General features: G+C 37.7%; 1 protein-coding gene across 1 annotated transcript; it reads left to right on the forward strand.

Moving 5' to 3' along the window:
* The first annotated feature begins 17093 nt into the window (after positions 1 to 17093).
* On the forward strand, positions 17094 to 18427 carry LOC127103285 (uncharacterized). Its single transcript, XM_051040556.1, has 3 exons — positions 17094 to 17159; positions 17330 to 17641; positions 17783 to 18427. Exons 1-3 carry the CDS (start codon positions 17094 to 17096, stop codon positions 18425 to 18427), a joined length of 1023 nt encoding a protein of 340 aa, XP_050896513.1.
* Positions 18428 to 21245: the final 2818 nt, after the last annotated feature.

A 21245-nucleotide genomic window follows, 5' to 3' on the forward strand; every position in this document is an offset into this window, starting at 1 on the left:
CCTGAGTTAATCCGGCAATCCTTTAGCTTCAAGCTCTTCCTTCTTCAACCTTCTTCTCCTGCTCTTCCTTTTTGCCCTTTCTTCACTTTTCTGTCGCTTTCCCTTTTCACGTGAAAAAACCTTTCTTTACCAAATGGAACTCTCTTTATATATATTCCAACTTATTATTCCAATTTATATTATTCCAATAATAATAATAATTCCAATAATATTCCAATTATTTAATTAAATTAATAAATATATTATTAAATTTAATTTAAATAATTATCATATTTTATCGGGGTGTTACAACTCTCCCCCACTAAAAGAGTTTTCGTCCTCGAAAACATACCTCAAGCGAATAACTCAGGATAAGACTCCTTCATCTGACTCTCATGTTCCCAAGTCACATTGCCACCTGCTGGTCCTCCCCAAGCTACCTTTACCAAAGCAATCTCTTTACCCCGCAACTGCTTCAACTCTCGATCCTCTATCCTCATAGGTGATGTTTCAACAGTCAGGTTATCTCTCACTTGTACATCATCTACTTGGACCACATGCGACGGATCAGGAATGTACCTCCTCAACTGAGACACATGAAAAACCTCATGCAAATTCGCAAGTGACGGCGGTAAAGCGATACGATAGGCTACCTCCCCTATCCTCTCCAAAATCTGATAAGGACCAATAAATCGAGGTGTCAACTTCTTCGACTTCAAAGCTCGACCAACCCCAGTTATCGGAGTAACACGAAGAAACACATGATCTCCCTCTTGAAACTCAAGTGACTTCCTCCTCTTGTCGTGATAACTCTTCTGACGACTCTGAGCAATCCTCATCTTCTCCTGAATCATCTTAATCTTTTCCGTAGTTTGTTGAACAATCTTCGGTCCAACTACAGCACTCTCACCGGACTCATACCAACATAAAGGTGTCCGACATCTCCTACCATACAAAGCTTCAAACGGTGCCATACCAATGCTCGAATGAAAACTATTGTTGTAGGTAAACTCAATCAAAGGTAAATAACAGTCCCAAGCACCTCCCTTTTCCAAAACACAAGCCCTCAAAAGATCCTCCAGTGACTGAATCGTCCTCTCAGTCTGACCATCAGTCTGCGGATGATATGCAGAACTCAATCTCAGCTTAGTTCCCAAAGCCCTCTGCAAACCTTCCCAGAACTTCGATGTAAATCTAGGATCTCTGTCTGAAACAATACTCGACGGAATACCATGCAAACTTACAATTTTCTCAATATACAACTCAGCTAATCTCTCTAACGGATAATCCATTCTGATCGGAATGAAATGAGCCGATTTTGTCAATCTGTCAACAATCACCCAAATAGCTTCAAAATTCTTAATTGTCCTCGGTAAACCAGAAACAAAATCCATACTGATACTATCCCACTTCCACTCTGGAATAGCCAACGGTTGCATTAGCCCAGACGGCTTCTGATGCTCAATCTTTGACTTCTGACAAGTCAAACAAGAATAAACAAAACTCGCAATTTCTCTTTTCATTCCCGGCCACCAAAATAACTTTTTCAAATCATGATACATCTTCGTAGCCCCAGGATGAATACTCAGGCCACTACGATGTCCTTCCTCAAGAATACTCTTCTTAAGTTCGGTAACATCCGGAATACACACCCGATTACCAAATTTCAAAACACCATTCTCATCAACTCTGAATTCACCACCTTGACCTTGATTCACTAGAGTCAACTTATCAACCAAAAGCACATCGAATTTCTGACCCTCTCTAATCTCATCCAGAATACCACTCGTTAACTTCAACATTCCCAATTTAACACTATTGTGAGTACTCTCACACACCAAACTCAAGTCTCTAAACTGCTCAATTAAATCCAATTCCTTAACCATTAACATAGACATATGCAATGATTTCCGACTCAATGCATCAGCCACTACGTTTGCTTTACCCGGATGGTAATTCAAACCAAAGTCATAATCCTTCAGAAATTCTAACCATCTCCTCTGTCTCATATTCAGCTCTTTCTGATCAAACAAATACTTTAAACTTTTATGGTCACTGAAAACCTCAAATCTTGACCCGTACAAGTAATGCCTCCATAACTTCAGGACAAATACCACAACTGCCAACTCTAAATCGTGTGTCTGATAGTTCCTCTCATGAACCTTCAGTTGTCTCGAAGCATAAGCTACAACCTGCTTATTCTGCATCAAAACACCACCCAAACCCAACAATGAAGCATCACAGTAAACCTCAAATGGTTCCGACGGACTTGGTAATATCAGAATAGGAGCAGTAGTTAACCTTCTCTTTAACTCTTGGAAACCTTCTTCACATTTTGAGTTCCAAACAAACGCTTGCCCCTTTCTAGTCAACATCGTCAGCGGTAATGCCAACTTAGAAAATCCCTCAATGAATTTCCTATAATAACCTGCAAGTCCAAGAAAACTCCTTATCTCAGAAACTGACTTCGGAGCTTCCCACTTAGATACCGCTTCTATCTTAGAAGGATCAACAACAACACCACCTCTTGAAATCACATGACCAAGGAAACTAACCTCTTCTAACCAAAATTCACACTTAGACAGTTTAGCAAATAACTTCTTTTCCCGCAGAACTCCCAAAACCACTCTCAAATGTTCAGCATGCTCTTCTTCAGATTTCGAATACACCAAAATATCGTCAATAAACCCCACAACAAACTTGTCTAGGTACGGATGGAAAATCCTATTCATATACTCCATAAATACCCCAGGCGCATTAGTCACACCAAAAGGCATTACAGAATACTCATAATGTCCATACCTTGTTCTGAAAGCAGTCTTCTGAATATCCTCAGTTTTCACACGTATCTGATGATACCCCGATCTCAAATCTATTTTGCTAAACACACTCGCACCAACCAACTGATCCATCAAATCATCAATCCTCGGCAAAGGATACCGATTCTTGATCGTCACTTTATTCAGTTGCCTATAGTCCACACACAACCTCATAGTACCTTCTTTCTTCTGAACCAATAACACTGGTGCACCCCACGGTGACACACTCGGACGAATAAATTTCTTATCCAACAGATCTTCCAGCTGGCTCTTCAATTCAGCTAACTCAACAGCAGACATACGGTACGGAGCCATCGATATCGGCCTAGTACCAGGTACCAAATCAATCGAGAATTCAACTTCACGCTCTGGCGGTAATTCATTCACTTCTTCAGGAAACACATCAGGAAAATCACACACCACGGCTAGATCGCAAATCACCAGTTTATCTTTAGCCTCCAAAGTCGCTAACAGCATAAACAACTCTGCCCCATCTGCTACTGCCTCATTCACCTGCCTTGCTGATAGAAACAAACTCTTTCCTTCCTCAATCTCGGGAAAGATCACAGTCTTATCAAAACAGTTGATATAAACTCGGTTAAACACCAACCAGTTCATACCCAGGATAACATCAATCTGTACTAGTGGAAGACACACGAGGTCCATCCCAAAGTCTCTACCAAAAATACTCAAAGGACAATTTAAACAAACTGAAGTAGTAGTCACTGAACCCTTCGCAGGAGTATCAATCACCATACTCCCATGCATCTCAGATATCTCTAATTTAAGTTTCACAGCACAATCCAAAGATATAAAGGAATGAGTCGCACCCGTGTCAATAATAGCTACAAGAGGAAAGCCATTAATATAACACGTACCTCGGATCAAACGATCATCTGCAGAAGTCTCAGAACCCGATAAAGCAAAGACCTTGCCTCCCGACTGGTTCTCTCTCTTCGGCTTAGGACACTGTGGGCTAATATGACCCACCTCTCCACAGTTGAAACAAGTCATAGTCTTCAACCGGCACTCTGCAGCCAAGTGACCACCTTTTCCACACTTGAAACACTTCTTCTCAGTACTGGTACACTCATGGATACGATGTCCAGCCTGACCACATCTGAAACACTTAGCAGGGGCACTGGAGTCTCCCCCACTAGGTCTCCTCATCCCACTCTGCCTCTGGAAACCTTTGCCAGATGCATACGGTTTCCCACGATCATTCTGATTCTTGCCTTTCCTATCAACCCTCTGCTGATAGCTCTCCGCTCTGGGCTTGGTATCCTGTTCAAAAATCCTGCAACAGTCAACCAAGTCAGAAAACACTCTGATCCGCTGATACCCAATAGCCTGCTTGATCTCGGGACGTAACCCGTTCTCAAACTTTACACATTTTGAAAATTCCCCAGTAGCCTCATCATAGGGAGTGTAATACTTCGACAGCTCTGTGAACTTAGCAGCATACTCAGTAACAGACCGGTTGCCCTGCTTCAATTCTAAGAACTCTATCTCTTTCTTTCCTCTGACATCCTCTGGAAAGTACTTCCTCACGAATCTCTCTCTGAACACCGCACAAGTGATCTCAGCATTCCCAGCAGCTTCCAACTCAGTGCGGGCAGCAACCCACCAATCATCTGCTTCCTCTGACAGCATATGCGTACCGAACCTGACCTTCTGGTTATCGGCACACTCAGTCACTCGGAAGATCCTCTCGATCTCCTTCAACCACTTCTGAGCACCATCTGGATCGTATGCTCCCTTGAACATTGGAGGATTGTTCTTCTGGAACTCACTCAGTTGACGAGCAGTTCCCATTCCCACAACATTCGGATTCCCTCCAAGTACTCCAGCTAGCATACCCAGAGCCTCAGCAATCGCAGCATCATCTCTACCTCTTCCAGCCATCTCTATTCTGAAAACCCAATAAGCTAAAACAATAAGTACTGATAGGGTTACACAACACCTATCATGTACAGGGAAACAGAATAATTACGACTCGACTCGACCGACTATGCTCTGATACCACTAATGTAACACCCTTCTAAAATACCCCAATATTTAATTAAAACAACAAAACATAATTCAGAGTAAATATGCAATTAAGGGTGTCACACTTGACACTTCACACCATTTTCCAAATAACTGGTCATACTCATTTGTTTATCAAAATAAAACATTGCATAATACGCAGCGGAATAAAATCCAACAATGAACAAAACATGTAACACATCACATGTAAAACTTGTTCAACAACCACAATTGAAAACAAAGTAAACATCCCGTCCCGATGTTACATCTACCAGAGCATGACCCACTAAGGAACAACACTAGACTCCAAGCACTAGCTTCTACTCAATCACTGCTTGTTACCTGAAACATAGTTGTAAGGGTGAGTTCCTCAATCGATATAATAAGCATTATAAAATATCATGTAATGCTAAGTAAATGAACACATCTCATCACCCTAATCATATCACACATTCAGTAATGGCAACATCAACTCATACTCATAATCATGCTCAACATAAACATCAAAACACACGTATAATATTGGAACACATCCATTCATATTATACACAATACATACATTATGCAATGAGACTCCATGCATGCGGTACCGACTATTCGTGAACATATAGTTCAACCTCACCGATCATATCCAGATACGGCTACCAAGCTCACTAGTCCCACTCATTTGAGACCTAGTGACTCACATCACTAATTCCTCACCGTGGGAATTAGCTACCACCCCAAGGGCTATGCTATGCACGCTAAATCACCTAGCATGCAAACATCAACAACAATCCACAATAATTCATCACTAATTCCTCACCATGGGAATTAGCTACCACCATAAAGGCCACAATATGCAAGCTAACTCACTTAGTCATGCAAACACCAACAATCATCCACAATGGACATATGCTCACACTCTAAGCCATAAACAGTCCATTCACAATTGCATACATAATAGATACATCCACAGCATTATGCATACAATCATACATCATCCACATATTTATCACATAATCATATCATGCCACATAATCAATCGCAGTATTAGCACGCTCTACTAATACCCCTACCGCTCAAAACAACGGGAAATGATCCCTATTATATTATACGCCAATATAGGCCAAACATCAAACATGCACACCACATTTAAATATAAATTTTTCACTTCTCACACAATGTTAACCAGTTAACGCCCTGGGTTAACCGGTTAACGCAACACAGAACACGCTTCCTGGAAATTCACAACAGTGTTAACCGGTTAACACCCTGGGTTAACCGGTTAACGCAAGACAGACATCAATATTTCACAATTCATAACAGTGTTAACCGGTTAACACCCTGGGTTAACCGGTTAACGCAAGACAGAAAGCTGTTCCTGCGCTAACACGAACAGAATGCAGAATTACCCGCATTTTCCGCCGTCGGAGGACTTCCGGACCTCCGATTCCAATTCCGTAAAAAGCTACACGTTCGGAAAATCAAGACTCATCCAATTACAGATTCAATTACAGCTTTAACATAACTTATTCATCTCAATTTTTCAGCATTCAACATCCCAATTAGGGTCAAATCAATGGCTTATCACTACCCATTACATGTTAACCCATAATACCCATTAAACGACGATAAACCCCCCTTACCTGAGTTAATCCGGCAATCCTTTAGCTTCAAGCTCTTCCTTCTTCAACCTTCTTCTCCTGCTCTTCCTTTTTGCCCTTTCTCCACTTTTCTGTCGCTTTCCCTTTTCACGTGAAAAAACCTTTCTTTACCAAATGGAACTCTCTTTATATATATTCCAACTTATTATTCCAATTTATATTATTCCAATAATAATAATAATTCCAATAATATTCCAATTATTTAATTAAATTAATAAATATATTATTAAATTTAATTTAAATAATTATCATATTTTATCGGGGTGTTACAAGATACATGTATGAGAATACGGTATTCATTTGTACGACGCTTATGTGAGGTCGTGGACGAATTGTTACCATGATTGAGAATGAGACGCATTGTATGGAACATGCCCTATTATTATTTGTGTATTATGGTGAATGAAGTCACCTATGATTGATGAATTTGTTATGGTTCGTGGAACCAATGTTTTGTGGAACCGATCATGTATTCAGAATGTGTGTTTTTCTGTGGTGGTACACATCTCTATTGGTATGCTTAGATGAGTAAGCATTGGGATGTGGGACCAATGATTCGAGCCTCAATTGGGTTTGAGCCCGAACCATGGCGGACATGGGGGAAAGGTGGACACCTATGTGGTTTAGAGTCCCATACGGTGAAAGATACCCTAGGTGGGTTAGAGTCCCATACGGGTGATGGTTCTTAAAAGTGGGTTTAAGTCCCATAGGGGAACCGGATATCCACCGCGAAAGTCGAATCATACGGACATGCGTGAACCAAGCCTTGGCCTAGACGTAGGTCCGGTTGGGGATCGATGTTGCGTGAATCTGAATAATGATCGTGGTTGAGTTATGAGAACTCAGATGCATGTTGCCATACAATTGCGAGATAGTTTCCCCATCGCTCAAGTCTTCGTTCCCTTATTGACTTGAGTTGGATATGAGCTGAATATTGATTAGAAACCCTGTAGAGCCGAGTGGACCCATATGATAGGAGAACTCACTGAGATTATTATCTCATCCCATCATTGTTGTTATTTTTCAGGTAATTCTTTACAGGTTGAATCTAAGAGAAGCTGTTATGGATGTTTCAAGGATTGTTGTTCATTATAATCTTCCGCTGTGGAGTTGTGTGCAATGAAGGTATTGTACATAGTTCTTAGATTTTTATTGTTTAGGCATTATTGTATAACATGTTCCATTGATGTTTTAGTTTGGACATGTATATATATATTGATGCCATTAGGCACTTATGTTGTGACAGTACCAAGATTTAACACTTGTATGATATTATTCTAGATATATATTATACGGGTTGTTACATATATCTTGATTTCTGGGCCAAGTAGTGAGAAAGGAAAAGGACCCCTAAAACCCCTTAAGGTTTTGTACCACAAGGAAGAGGTTATGGATGTGCCTAACGAGATATCATCGTTTCCCAACAAGGGCATTGAGATATCGCCTTGGATTTACAATGTCATGACCCATGCCAACAAAAGCAAATGAGAATTGAGTTGTGGATCCAAGAGGGATGCGTCCAACGATGATATTGAAGGAAAAGAATTTGAAGATCTCCATGTCAATGTCAAAAAGCTTGTTGATCCCAACTTTCAAGTTGATGAAAATGAGTAGTTAGCAATGCCCAAAGTGACATACCAGCAACCACTACCTTTTGGTCTTCATTACCAACAATCTCGGTTTGCTCCTCATCCAAACCAACGAGCCCAAGGCCCGAGATATCGAAATCAACATCAAAATCAGCCCAGGCCTCGAAATAACTCGGAAAGAAGAAATGATCCTCGTCATTCAATCCTCGTGACATATAGCCAACTTCTACAACCTCTGATTCAAAATTCATTGGTGGTTCCCTAGTCTCTTAAGTCGGTTCTACAACCTTACCCATCCGGGTATGACCCAAATGTGCAATGTGGATATCATGCCGGATCAGAAGGGCATTCAACTGAAGACTGCAACACTTTCAAAGCCAAAGTACAACAGTTGATTGACAACAGGTGCATAACCTTTCAAGAGTAGCCTTTCAACAGGTACTCTTGGGTCTTCTTACAATGAGCTCTTAAGCAACATCAACTTACTTTCAATAATTTCAAACCTTTGTACTTTAATTATTTTAATTTATTATTCAAGAAATTTTCATAATTATAAATATGAAGAAAAATATTACCTGGTGTAAGACCCTAATTTTGGCCCTAAGATCCCTCATGGCATCATAACATTGCTTTTGCAAAGCCTCAAGGATCATGAGCATCTTGGTTCCCTTTACCTTTGGGTGGGACTTCTTGTGAGTGGTTTGAGATCAACAAGCATGATTGAATTGTATATTATTGCTTTTCTTATTTTGTTTACTAACCAAAAGCACAAAAATATGTCACATACATCTTTTATTTGTAGCTTGAGCAATCACAAGGTCAAGAGCTTCTATGAGATCATTTGTACAAAGATATGGTCAAGAGTAGATGAAAGCAAGCATGGTAATGGTTCCCAAAGCTCTCATCCATCAAATATGCCTCCCTAGTATCTCAATTCATCATTTTTATCAAAGCAAGTCAAAGGGTTTGAGGTTTGTTCCTCAAGGAAACCCTAATTCATCTGATCACCTATAATGTCTTGCTAGTGAAGCAACCTCAGCCCATGGTCAAATGCAATCAAGGGAAGTTCTTTAATTCATAATTTCATGCATATTTGAACTTATTTAAGTGTCCTCAATCATCAATTCATCAAGATATGAGTTGTAGACTTGAGAAGTTGATCAGTCAATTCATCTGACTATTTTGAAGTGCATTGAGACCTAACTTTCTATGTATTGGTCAAATGGAGATGATCCCAAAAGAAAAAATGTTCTTAAGGACAATATGAACAACTTTCATGTTCATCAAAAATTTATTTGAAGCTTGAAAGGTCATCTCCCATTCCAAGACATTATAGGTCATTTTGACTGAAACCCTAATTTTAGGTCAACTTCCCAAGAACATAACTCATTCATTTTTTATGATTTTGAGGTGGAATCAAATGCATTGGAAAGCTTACGATGTCTAATTCAAATGTTATGTTTAACAAAATTTCATAATCTCAAAGGAAATACATGTGATAATGCAAAACATTATAGGTCACTTTGGACCAAATGCATTGAAAGGCAAAAAAGTCCAACTTCAAGTGCTCATAACTCCTTCATCAAAAATCCAAATGATGCAAAATTTAAGTCCATTTTGATTGTCTTGAGAAGATATACAACTTTGATGTTTGAGGTTTTTCCATTTGGGGCTTGAATCATCAAAACAGAGGGGCTTGAAGTTGGTCCAATTTGGCAAAATTCTCAAAGGCATGTTTTGCACTATGAACTTCATGGCCTGTTTTCATAAATTTCCACACTCCAAATGAGTTTTGGTCCAACATAACATTTGTTCCTTATGTCAAGACCTTTCCAACCATTACTCACATGTGTATGTTTCCATTTTTTAAGTGGCACTTTCGAAGAGGTGAAGTTTTAGGCATAATTATGCATAACATGTTGAAACTCATTACACAAGTCATTGCATTGCCATCTGCACGTCCAAATCCATTTGATTGATCATCAGCATGCAAATGCAATTGAATTTGGGGCTTCTACATGATCATGCAAGCCCATGCAAGGAGAATCCACTTGCCATGCACACGAGAATTTTCACTTGCTCAGCCAATTCCATCTATAAATAGACATGCTATGCTTCATAATTCTTCAACCTAAAGGCGCCTGATATGCTGCACAACTGAATCCATAGCCATTACCAAAGGAACTAGTTCACATTTCATAAAATTTTCAGATCTAAAATTCAACTGAATTTGGTTGAATCTTTAGATCTAAATTTCCTAGACCTTCCTCATATGATCCATTGAACTTCTGTTTTGCAAAAGGAAGCAAGGAAAAGAGCTCAAATCTTCACAATCCAAAGGTATGGTCTAACTAGTTTTTGCTTCGAATCTCCTTGTTCCATTATCTATTTGCCTGGCCAATGTGTTTTCTGAAGTCCTCACCTGAGAGGCAAGCCAGTGGTGGCTTTGATTTTATGTTTTGATGAATTTCAGTTCATGTACCTGGATTTTCCAACTCTGATTTCTCACTCCATAGAAACTTTGAGTACAATCCAAGGTTACAGGGGTGATGTACATCACCCCAGCTTTCCAATGATATGAGGATCGCTCATTTTTATTAAGCTTTTAAAACCTGCAAATGTCACTGGAAAATGCATGCTCGCCGGAGAAGACGGTGGTGTACACCACCGTCTCTTGCCAGATTGAATCTGGACCCTTGGATGCACTTCCCACGTTATAATCTCAACCATGCATTTGGTTTACTTTCAATAATGCTGGATGTTTCTCATTGACTTGGACTCACCATGAGCGCGCGCTTGAGGACCTTAGGATTGGCCACGTCAATTAATGAGATTCAATCCAACGCTCCCTGATTTTTGCTATTTTCTAATTTCTGATTTTATTTCTTTTATTTCCTTTATTTTCAAAAATTCATAACTTCTTTATTTTTAATCCAAAAAATATGAGACCAATTGCATTCTTCTCCATTTAAATTCTAGTTTTTAAAAATGATTTTTAATATTTTTTATCTTGTCATTTGATATTTTTTGTGAATTTTCTCTTTTCTGGTTATTTTTAATTCATTTTAAATAGCTTTTAATATTCAAAAAATAAAAAAATATTTTTCTAACCTATTTGAATGATGATGGATCTATAAAAAATATTCTCATCAATTTTTTAATTGATTTGAGATTTATTTGAGATTTTAGTTCAATTAGGTTATTTTTATTCATTTTTAATTGATTAAAAATAGTTTCTGACTTTTAAAAATGCTGAAATTTTTTGTCAAACTTCGTTTGACCTTGTTGAACTTGGGATAAATCACTTGGACCTTTCAAGGTTGATTTGAAGTGATTTTGAAGTTTGACCTTTCTTTAATATTTTAATTCAAGTTTATTTTAAATATTAAAAATGCCAAAATATTTTGTTCACTCCTTGACTTCCAATCTTCATCTCACTTCTGTTTTTGATTGTTTGACCATGATCCTCAATTTCATTGGTCAACACTTGTTGATTGGTACATCCCAATTTCATTTAATGCACTTTATTCTTTCCATTTTCTTTATCCATCATCCATCTCCTTCTTCTTCTTCTTCTTTTCCTTTTGATCAATGAGTTAAGGGTTGATAAGTTAGCATTGGTTAGGGAGACTTAATCTTCCTTGATTCAAATCTAATTCATCTTGATCAATTGATCAAGTGAATGACTTTGCATTAAGGATAGGTTGTTTCCTAAATCATGCAAAGGACTTAAACCAATACAAGATCAATTCTCTTCTTCTTTTTGGCATGGCAAGTTGTTGGAACTTGGTTCACTAATCAAGACTTCTAACTTGTGTTGTTTGCCTACATTATTATTGACCGGCCTCAGATAGTTGTGACTTCTACATAAGTCCAATTATGATTGCTTAACATAACGCTAAATTTGCCTTATGGCACACTAACTACTAACTACTAACACTAACTATTAACAATTAACATTTACTTTTTGCACTTTACTTTTATGAAATTTACTATTCTTGTTCATATTATTCATTTGCTTCTTCCTTTGCTCACTTGAGCACATGTTTATGTTAATGCAATTTGCCTTTTGCTCACTTGAGCACATAATTGTGTATATACCATTGTGCTTGTGTTTTGTTTTGATTGTTGTTGACCAAATGCAAAGAATTGGACAAATGGACTTAGACTTTAGGACTTTCCCTATGCAAATTTGGAGTCAAAGAGAAACTAGGCATTGGGCCTTTAGAGTGCTATAAAAGTCAAAGAGCAACTAGGTATTGGGCCTTTAGAATGCTTAATATTAAAGATGACCTTGAAAGGACCAACTTCTAAACCCTTCTTGTCCATTCCTTGTTTGTTTTGCTAGAATCTTTTGATGTGTGTATTCTTGTGCTAGGGATTCCAACATTGAGCCAAATTGAGGAATCATTACCATGAGCTTCCAAGAGAAAGGGACCCAAGATACATTGAGGAACTTTCCAAGAGTTTATTTGATTGTTGATTGCTTGAGTTTATGCTTATGTGTTTGCTTATTCCAAAGGATGTGAGCTACTTGGATCATCCATATGATCTCAAAAGAGGAAATCCCTTTGTGGTTTTGTTTCTTATCCCTCACCTCTTGTATGATTAGGACTTTAGCCTTTCTTCTTCATCCCTCCACTCTAACCCTAGCCAAGACTTTTGTGCAAACATTTAACAATTGTTTTCAACATTAGAAACCTAAGCCTTATGCTTTTGATTTTCAAACTTTCTTTTCTTAATACTTATTTTGAATTGAATCTCTAAATCAACTTTGACCATATTTTGTACATACTTTTCATTGGTAAATATAACCCATTCAAATGTCTTTTTGTGGCTTCAATGGCCACCTTCTTAATCAAGATTTTCCATAACCTTTAGCTATTAGGTTTGAGTTATCCTTGAGGTAGATGTAATACTCACCTTTATCCTTAGTGATGGACAATAAGTCTTCCATGCTTATTATAGGGTTAACCCCTCACTAGCATGTTGAAGCTATCCTCACATGGTGGATTTGTGGTTTTAGTTTGAGTTTTCTCCCTTGGATAACAAAAGACCTTAAGGCTTTTGGACCAATCAATTCACCAACTTGTTTTTTGAGATTTTTACCCCGAACTACGAGGTTTTAATCCTAATATTTTTTTAAGATGGTACGTAGGCAATGGGTTTATCCATCCAAACACAAAATGTAAATAAACTTGTATATTCTTTTCTCATCTCTTCAATCATGTTTGCACAAACAAATTTTCACAAAATATCAACCTTACAACAAGTATGAAAAGGGCTCCCTAGGAGTACCTAGGATGTTTTGGGTGCCTAACACCTTCCCATTGCATAACCAACCCCCTTACCCAGATCTCTGACATTTTTACTAGTTTTTGATTCGATAAAACTTTTAGGTTTTTATTCGCTTTCTAACCATTCCTTTGGATAAATAGAAGTGCGGTGGCGACTCGACTTGTATGGTTTACCTTAGATTTAGTCAATATCTCTAATGATAACGAATACCCCGCTACACCTGGATGAAATATCCAGTCATAATCCCGAATATTAGGCCCGAGTTGTAAGAGCTTGTAAGCCTTATGTATTTGTCTTCTCTTCAAAATATTTGTAAATATTCAAACCTATTTTTCTCAATAAAATCTGAAGAAAAAGATTACCTGGATGAAATATCCAGTCGTAATCCCGAATATTAGGCCCAAGTTGTAAGAGCTTGTAAGCCCTATGTATTCGTCTTCTCTTCAAAATATTTGTAAATATTCAAACGTATTTTTCTCAATAAAATATGAAGAAAAAGATTACCCTGGATGGAATATCCAGTCGTAATCCCGAATATCAGGCCCAAGTTGTAAGAGCTTGTAAGCCCTATGTATTCGTCTTCTCTTTAAAATATTTGTAAATATTCTAACATCTTTTCTCAATAAAATTGAAAGAAAAAGATTACTTGGGTGAAAGGTCCAGACGTAGTCCCGAGTATTAGACCCAAGTTATAAGAGCTTGCAAGTCATAAATATTCGTCTTTCAAGTCAAAAAATACATTCAACCAATCAAACTCTTTTTTCGCCGTCGTGCGATTGATCTTTAAAAACCTTTTCATAAACTAAAGACATCTTGTTTTAAGGTGATGTAAAGCAATGCTTCGTCCATAATTATTGAGTTGAGATAAGTGACGTTTTTCCAAATGTTGATTTGTAAATCCATTCGATGTGATGTATACGTCCGCTCCTCGTCTGCTTTGGGTAAAACAATGTTTCTCATTGATTAATACAAGATAGCTTTCGCTAAAATCGACCAACAAACAAACATTTTCTACCCAGAACTGCGTAAGCCTTGAGTTCTCTATTGCACCCGGAGATACGTAGGAGCAGGATTTATAAATCTTGTCAGGCCGATTAATAAAAAACTTTGGTTTAGTCCCCTTCGTTGCAAAATCCAAAAACATTCTTCTCTCTTTTGTTCTTTCTTTCCCACATAATAACTCGAGAAGCCTAACATTCCCAACTAACACTGACGCGCATAATTAACTTAATGGTTCCCGTTGAGTACAACGGACGTGAGGGGTGTTAATACCTTCCCCTTGCGTAATCGACTCCCGAACCCTGATTTGGTTGCGACAACCGTAATCACTGTCGTTCTTTCTTGGGTTCTATCGATATTTCCCCTTTCCTTTTTAGGAATAAATAAAGTTCGGTGGCGACTCTGTTCAGTCCATTATTGCGAGCGTGTGATTGCGCTTCGCTAGGTCGTGTTCTCATTTTTCGAGGTGCGACATTGATGTTTGATGTGTTTGAGGAAGACTTGTGTGAAAATTAATTCATATGTTGTAATGAGTATGATTTTTGTGTGTTGATTTTCACATGTCTTTGTATGTATATTTTATTGGGTTGTTGTTCATGTTTGGGGGTTTGGTATTATGAACATGGTCAATTGATGAGATAATGTTGGCTTGGATGTTTAAAAATGGTAGATGTCATATGTTTTCATGTACACTGATTTATGATATGTTTTGTGGCTGTTAGATGTCAAAAATTAAGATTTGGGGTCTGATGCAAGGTTGCAAAACAAGAGAGATCACATAAAATTGTGAAATAATTTTTGGGGTTTCTGGGCATTACTACGGGTCGTAGTTGCTGCTATGGGTCGTAGTCGCCCTTTGGTTTTTGTACCTAAGACGTGACGAAGGGGGTGTTCCTGAGGCGATGTTACGGGCCATGTTGGGTGTTACAAGGGACGTCACGGGCCTCTGGATTTTGTATGGGGAGATATGTTTTACGCGTAACTTGAGTTCCATGTCTCCGTTTGAGGTGCGATTTGAAGTGTTGGGTAGCCGAGGTGTAATACTACCTTATAATAATGATTTAGAGGTTAAAGGTATACATGAAAATATGAACAATATGTTTACTTGTGACATTTAATGAGATGATTATTGAGTCATTATATAATCATGAGTTAGAGGTTTGTTGTGTGTTGACGAAGAGAGTGACAAAGCGTTGTGATAAATATTATGATGAGTTAAATAATATTTGAAATGTGTGTGTAATTATAATAAGAGTTGTAATTATATGTTATTGATGTTGAGATATTAGTTTGGAGTGATAACTATTGTGATTTCCCTATGTGTTATTGTATATGGTTTAAAATGGAACCGGTGATGGATATTACACATGCGTGTTGTTGTTACATTGTCATACATCATATGTGTTAGTGATTGATGTGTGGACTTCGGTCCTGAGATAAGTTACTAATTCATAAGTGGGTATCAGTAACGAATGGTTTATTTAGAAGTGGGGATCAGTGACGAGTGGTTGATTTAGAAGTAGGGATCAATGACGAGTGGGGTTCAAAGTGGAACCCGATTAGAAGAGGAACTATTGTTGAGTGGACAAGATCAGTAACATACCATTGATGTCCAAATTGGTGCCACATATATTGAGATATTGAGTCGAGATTGTTAGTCACGTTGCATACATAGAAGTATTGTGAATTGTTTCGTTATTGTGAATATGTGATGTGTTTGTTGATTTGTGTGAATATGCTAACCTTGTTATGTTTTGCACCACTAAGAAACTTGAGCGTATTCTCAACCCTTTATTTTGTTTTTTATGGTGTTCTATACATTGTGGTACATATACTCAAGAGGAGAAATAGTTGTTGTAAGTTGGAAGATGGCATTAAAGTGTTTCTTTGTTTTTTTAAATCATTTTTTCATTATTTAGTTTTCGGTTGCTCTGATCTGTAACACTAGGAACGATTCGTTACCATTATTTGATTTGATTGTTTTGGATTTGTTTAAATTCAATCAAATACTTTATTTTTGAAGAGATAATTTAAAGTATATGTTTATCGTTGAGTTCAATTGCATGTTTTTTATTAAATTAAAAAGTATGCATGTTGTGAATGTGTAACACCTTTTTAAGAATAATATTATTTATCTTTTTAAATTAAAGAAGTAAGGTTTATATGGTGTTACATAGTTGGTATCATAGCAGGTCGGTCCATCCGGCCAGGTTTTGTGATGTTATTTGTTACCTAGTATACGACATGTGTATGGACATTGTCGATGCATGTTTCTTCTAATTGTTGTTTGTTGGGTGCATGAGACTGGTTGGAAGAAATGATCGCGCAAGCGCTGATGCTTTGGAGGTTATGGCTCATGTGATGGGTCAGACAAATTAGGCGTTGTAGAATCAACATGGAATGGCAGATGAATTATGTTGGTTGGGAAAGTTCTATAGAAACAACCACCGACTTTTAAAGGGAGATACAACCCTGAGGGTGTTCAGAGCTGGCTGCAAGAGATTGAAAAGATCTTTAGAGTGATGACTTGCATGGATGCTAAGAAGGTCTTGTTCAGGACACACGTGTTGGCTGAAGAGGCATAGTACTAATGGGATAATGCTTGCCAAAGGTTAGAAGTTACAGGTATTGAGATCACTTGGGAGAACTTCAAGACTGAGTTTATTGAGAAGTACTTTCTTGTTGATGTGCGTAGCAAGAAATAGATCAAGTTTCTTGAGCTGGAGCAAGGAAACATGATTGTAATTGCTTATGCAACTAAGTTCAAAGAGTTTTCTAGGTTCTTCCCTCATTACAATGGGGTAAAAGCTTAAGTATCTAAGTGTATTAAGTTTGAGAGTGGCTTGCGTTCAGAGATCAAGCAATTCATTGGTTACCAGGAGATTCGTCAATTCTCAGTATTGGTTAACAAGTGTTGGATCTACGATGAAGATAATGGTTCCATATCTGCTCACTACAAGAGTGTTAGTAGGAAAAAAATGGAAATCAAAACCATGGAAAACCTTACGGAGCTCCAGCTGATAAGGGAGATAATAAGGCTACATATGGGAAAGGAACAAGTGGGGGAGGCACTCCTGCTTCTGTCAGATGTTTCAACTATGGAGTGATGGGTCATCGTGCTAATCAGTGTAAGAGTTCTGGTCAGAAATGTTTCAAGTGTGGGAAGCTAGTACACCGTATTGTTGAGTGTAAGAGTATTTGTCTGACTTGTTACAACTGTGGAGAACCTGGTCATATTAGTACCAAATTCCAGAAGCCAAAGAAAGCTCAGTTTAGGGGAAAGGTATTTGCTTTGAATGGAGCGTAGACTACTGATTCTGATAACTTAATTCGAGGTACATGTTCCATTAATGGTGTTTCCTTGATTGTTATTGTTGATACGAGTGTGATGCATTCGTTCATATCTCTTGATTATGCTATAAAGTTGAATCTTAAAGTGTCTTCTATGATTGGGAGTATGAACATTGATACCCTAACTAATGGTTTAGCGTCTACTTTGTTGGTTTGTTTGAGTTATCCTTTGACAATTTATGGTAAGGACTTTGGTATTGACTTAATCTTCCTACCATTAAGTCAACTTGATGTTATCCTGGGAATGAATTGGTTGGAGTTCAACCGTGTTCATATCATCTGTTTTGACAAGACAATGTTGTTTCATGAGTTTGAAGAAGGTGAAGATCTGATGTTTATGTCTGCTAATCAAGTGGAAAAGTCCTTGAAGGATAATGCTCGAATGTTCATGATGATTGCTTCTTTGAAAGATACAAGCCAAGACGTCATTGGTGATCTTCGAGTGGTGTGTGATTTTCCAGATGTGTTTCTAGACGACACTAGTGATTTGTCGCCTGAGCACGAGGTTGAGTTCGCCATAAACTTAGTACCTAGTACTAGTCTCGTATTGATGGCACCTTACACAATGTTTTCTTCAGAACTGAGTGAGATGAAGAAACAATTAGAGGATATGCTTAAGAATAAGTTTGTTCGACCTAGTGTTTCACCACGGGGAGCACCAGTGTTGTTTGTAAAGAAGAAAGATGATAACATGAGGTTATTCGCTGATTATCGATAACTAAATAAGGTTACTATCAAGAACAAGTACCTTCTTCCGAAAATTAATGGTCTTATGGATCAATTAGTTGGTGTGTGTGTGTGTTCAATAAGATTGATTTGAGATTGGGTTATCATCATATTCGAGTAAAGTCAGAAGATATTCAGAAGATTGCATTCAGAACTCGCTATGGTCACTATGAGTATTCAGTGATGTCGTTCGGTGTGTGCAATGTGCCAGGTGTGTTCATGGAGTATATGAATAGGATATTCCATCCTTACTTGGATCAGTTCGTGGTTGTGTTCATCGATGATATTTTGGTACTCCAAGTTAGATGAAGAGCATGATGGACATCTGAGAGTCGTGTTGTAGACTTTACAAGAGAAGAAGTTGTATTCGAAGTTGTCGAAGTGTGACTTTTGGTTACAAGAATTGATTTTTCTTGGTCATGTGATTTCTAGTGGTGGAATAGTTATGGATACGTCGAAGATAAACGACATTTTACAGTGGAGACTCCTAAGTCAGTTACTGAAATCAGAAGTTTTATGGGTCTGGATGGTTACTATTGGAGATTTATAGAAGGCTCTAGACTTGAAGTGTTCAATGATTATAAGAGTTTACCATATCTATTTGATCAGAAGGAGTTGAATATGAGGCAGAGGATATGACATGAATTTTTGAAGAACTGTAAATTTGAGTTAAGTTACCATCCTGGTAAAGCTAATGTCATAATTGATGTGTTAAGTAGAAAGTCGTTGCATATGTCGAGTAGTTCAGAGATCTTAGTTTAGTATGCAAGGTGACTCCTAACAGTGTGAAGTTGGGTATGCTAAAGTTAGCTAGTGGTGTTCTTGAGGAGATCAGAGAAGGTTACAAATTGGACTTGGGATTGATTAGTGTTAATCAATCAAGGTGAAGAGGTTGACTTCATACTAGATTAGAATGGGATTATGAGGTTCTGAGATAGAGTTTGCATACCAAATTTTCCAGAGCTTAAAAAAGGAATTCTTGAGGAAGGTCACATGAGTAGTTTGAGTATTCACCCAGGAGCTACTAAAATGTATCAAGACTTGAAGGGGATGTTTTGGTGGCCAGGTACGAAGAAAGACATGGTAGAGTTTGTGTGATCGTGTTTGACTTATCAAAAGTCAAAGATAGAGCATCAAAAGTTATCAGGGTTGATGCAACCGTTGAATATTCTTGAGTGGAAATGAGATATCGTTTTTATGGATTTTGTGATGAGTTTGTCGAAGATTACAAAGGGATATGATTCAATTTTGGTTGTGGTGGATAGGATGAATAAATATGCTTATTTCCTTCCGATAAAGATCAGTTATTTGTTGCAGAAGCTTGCTGAGATTTATATTGAGAAAATTGTCAAGTTACATGGTATTCCTTCAAGTATTGTGTTGGATAGAAATCTGAGGTTCACTTCGAGGTTCTGGGAGAGAATGCAGGAAGCCTTGGGAACTAAGTTACAGTTAAGTTCTTCTAATAAACTGCAAATGAAAGATCAGACATAGTGGACCATCCAGTCTTTAGAAGATTTACTGAGAACTTGCATGTTGGAGAAAGGAGGTAGTTGGGATACTTACTTGTCTTTGATTGATTTTATCTACAACAACAGTTTCCATTATAGCATTCAAATGTCTACTTTTGAAGCGTTGTATGGTAGAAGGTGTATGACACCTTTACGTTAGTATGATTCTGGTGAAAGTGTTATGCTTGGACCAGAGATCGTCTAACAGACTACTGAGAAGATCAAGATGATTCATGAGAAGATGAAAGCCTCGCAGAGCAGGCAGAAGAGTTATCATGATAAGCGGAGGAAAGCACTTGAACTACAAGAGGGAGATAATGTATTTTTTTAGAGTCACTCTAGTGACTCGTGATGGTCGTGTATTGAAATCTCGAAAGCTCATACCTCGTTTCATTGGTCCTTATCATATTTCAAAGTCAGTAGCAAAAGTGGCCTACAAAGTTGCTTTACCATTATCTGTTTTGAATCTTCATATTGTGTCTCACTTGTCTCAACTTCGGAAATATGTTCAAATGGATGATATCCACGTGAGAGATAACTTGACCGTGGTGGCATTACCATTGTGAATTGATGATCGAGAGGTGAAATACTTGAGAGGTAAGGAGATCGTCATGATATTATTATTTAATTAAAATAATAGAAAAATAAGGATTTTGAGTTCTCAGGTGGAAATCCGTATTTTTGTAAAAATGGTGGGCTAATAAGAGAGTTACTAATAATTAAGGAAAAATTATGAACTAAACAAATTAGTATTAGGTCAATTATATAGAAAAAGTGAGGGGAATGGGAGTTGGTCTGATACGTGAAAAGTTGGAAAAGAGAAAAAAAGGCAAGGAACCCTAAGGAACTCTAGGAAGAGGAAAACCATAGCCAAGACCCGTGATTTACTGCTGAAAATTAAGGTAGGAGAAATACTCTAACATTGGTGTCAAATTCATGAAGGGTGGAGAGGGATCCTCACCCTCTTATAGGTTTTTTTCCCCATCTTTTTCACCGTTATTGATGTTCGATATGTTTGAGGAAGATTTTTGTGAAACTCAATTCATATGCTATGATGAGTGTGATTTTTGTGTGTTAATTTTGATGTTGATTTTTGTATGTCTTTGTATGTACAGTTTATTGGGTTGTTGTTCATGTTTGGGGTTTTGGTATTATGGACATGGTCAATTGATGATATAATACTGACTTGGATGTTGAAAATTCATTAATTTCATATGTTTTCATATACAATGATGTATGATATGTTTTGGGGATATTAGATGACAAAAATTATGATTTTGGGTCTGATGCAAGGTTGGA

Source organism: Lathyrus oleraceus, chromosome 7 (genome assembly GCF_024323335.1).
Source record: "Lathyrus oleraceus cultivar Zhongwan6 chromosome 7, CAAS_Psat_ZW6_1.0, whole genome shotgun sequence".
Lineage (NCBI taxonomy): Eukaryota > Viridiplantae > Streptophyta > Magnoliopsida > Fabales > Fabaceae > Lathyrus > Lathyrus oleraceus.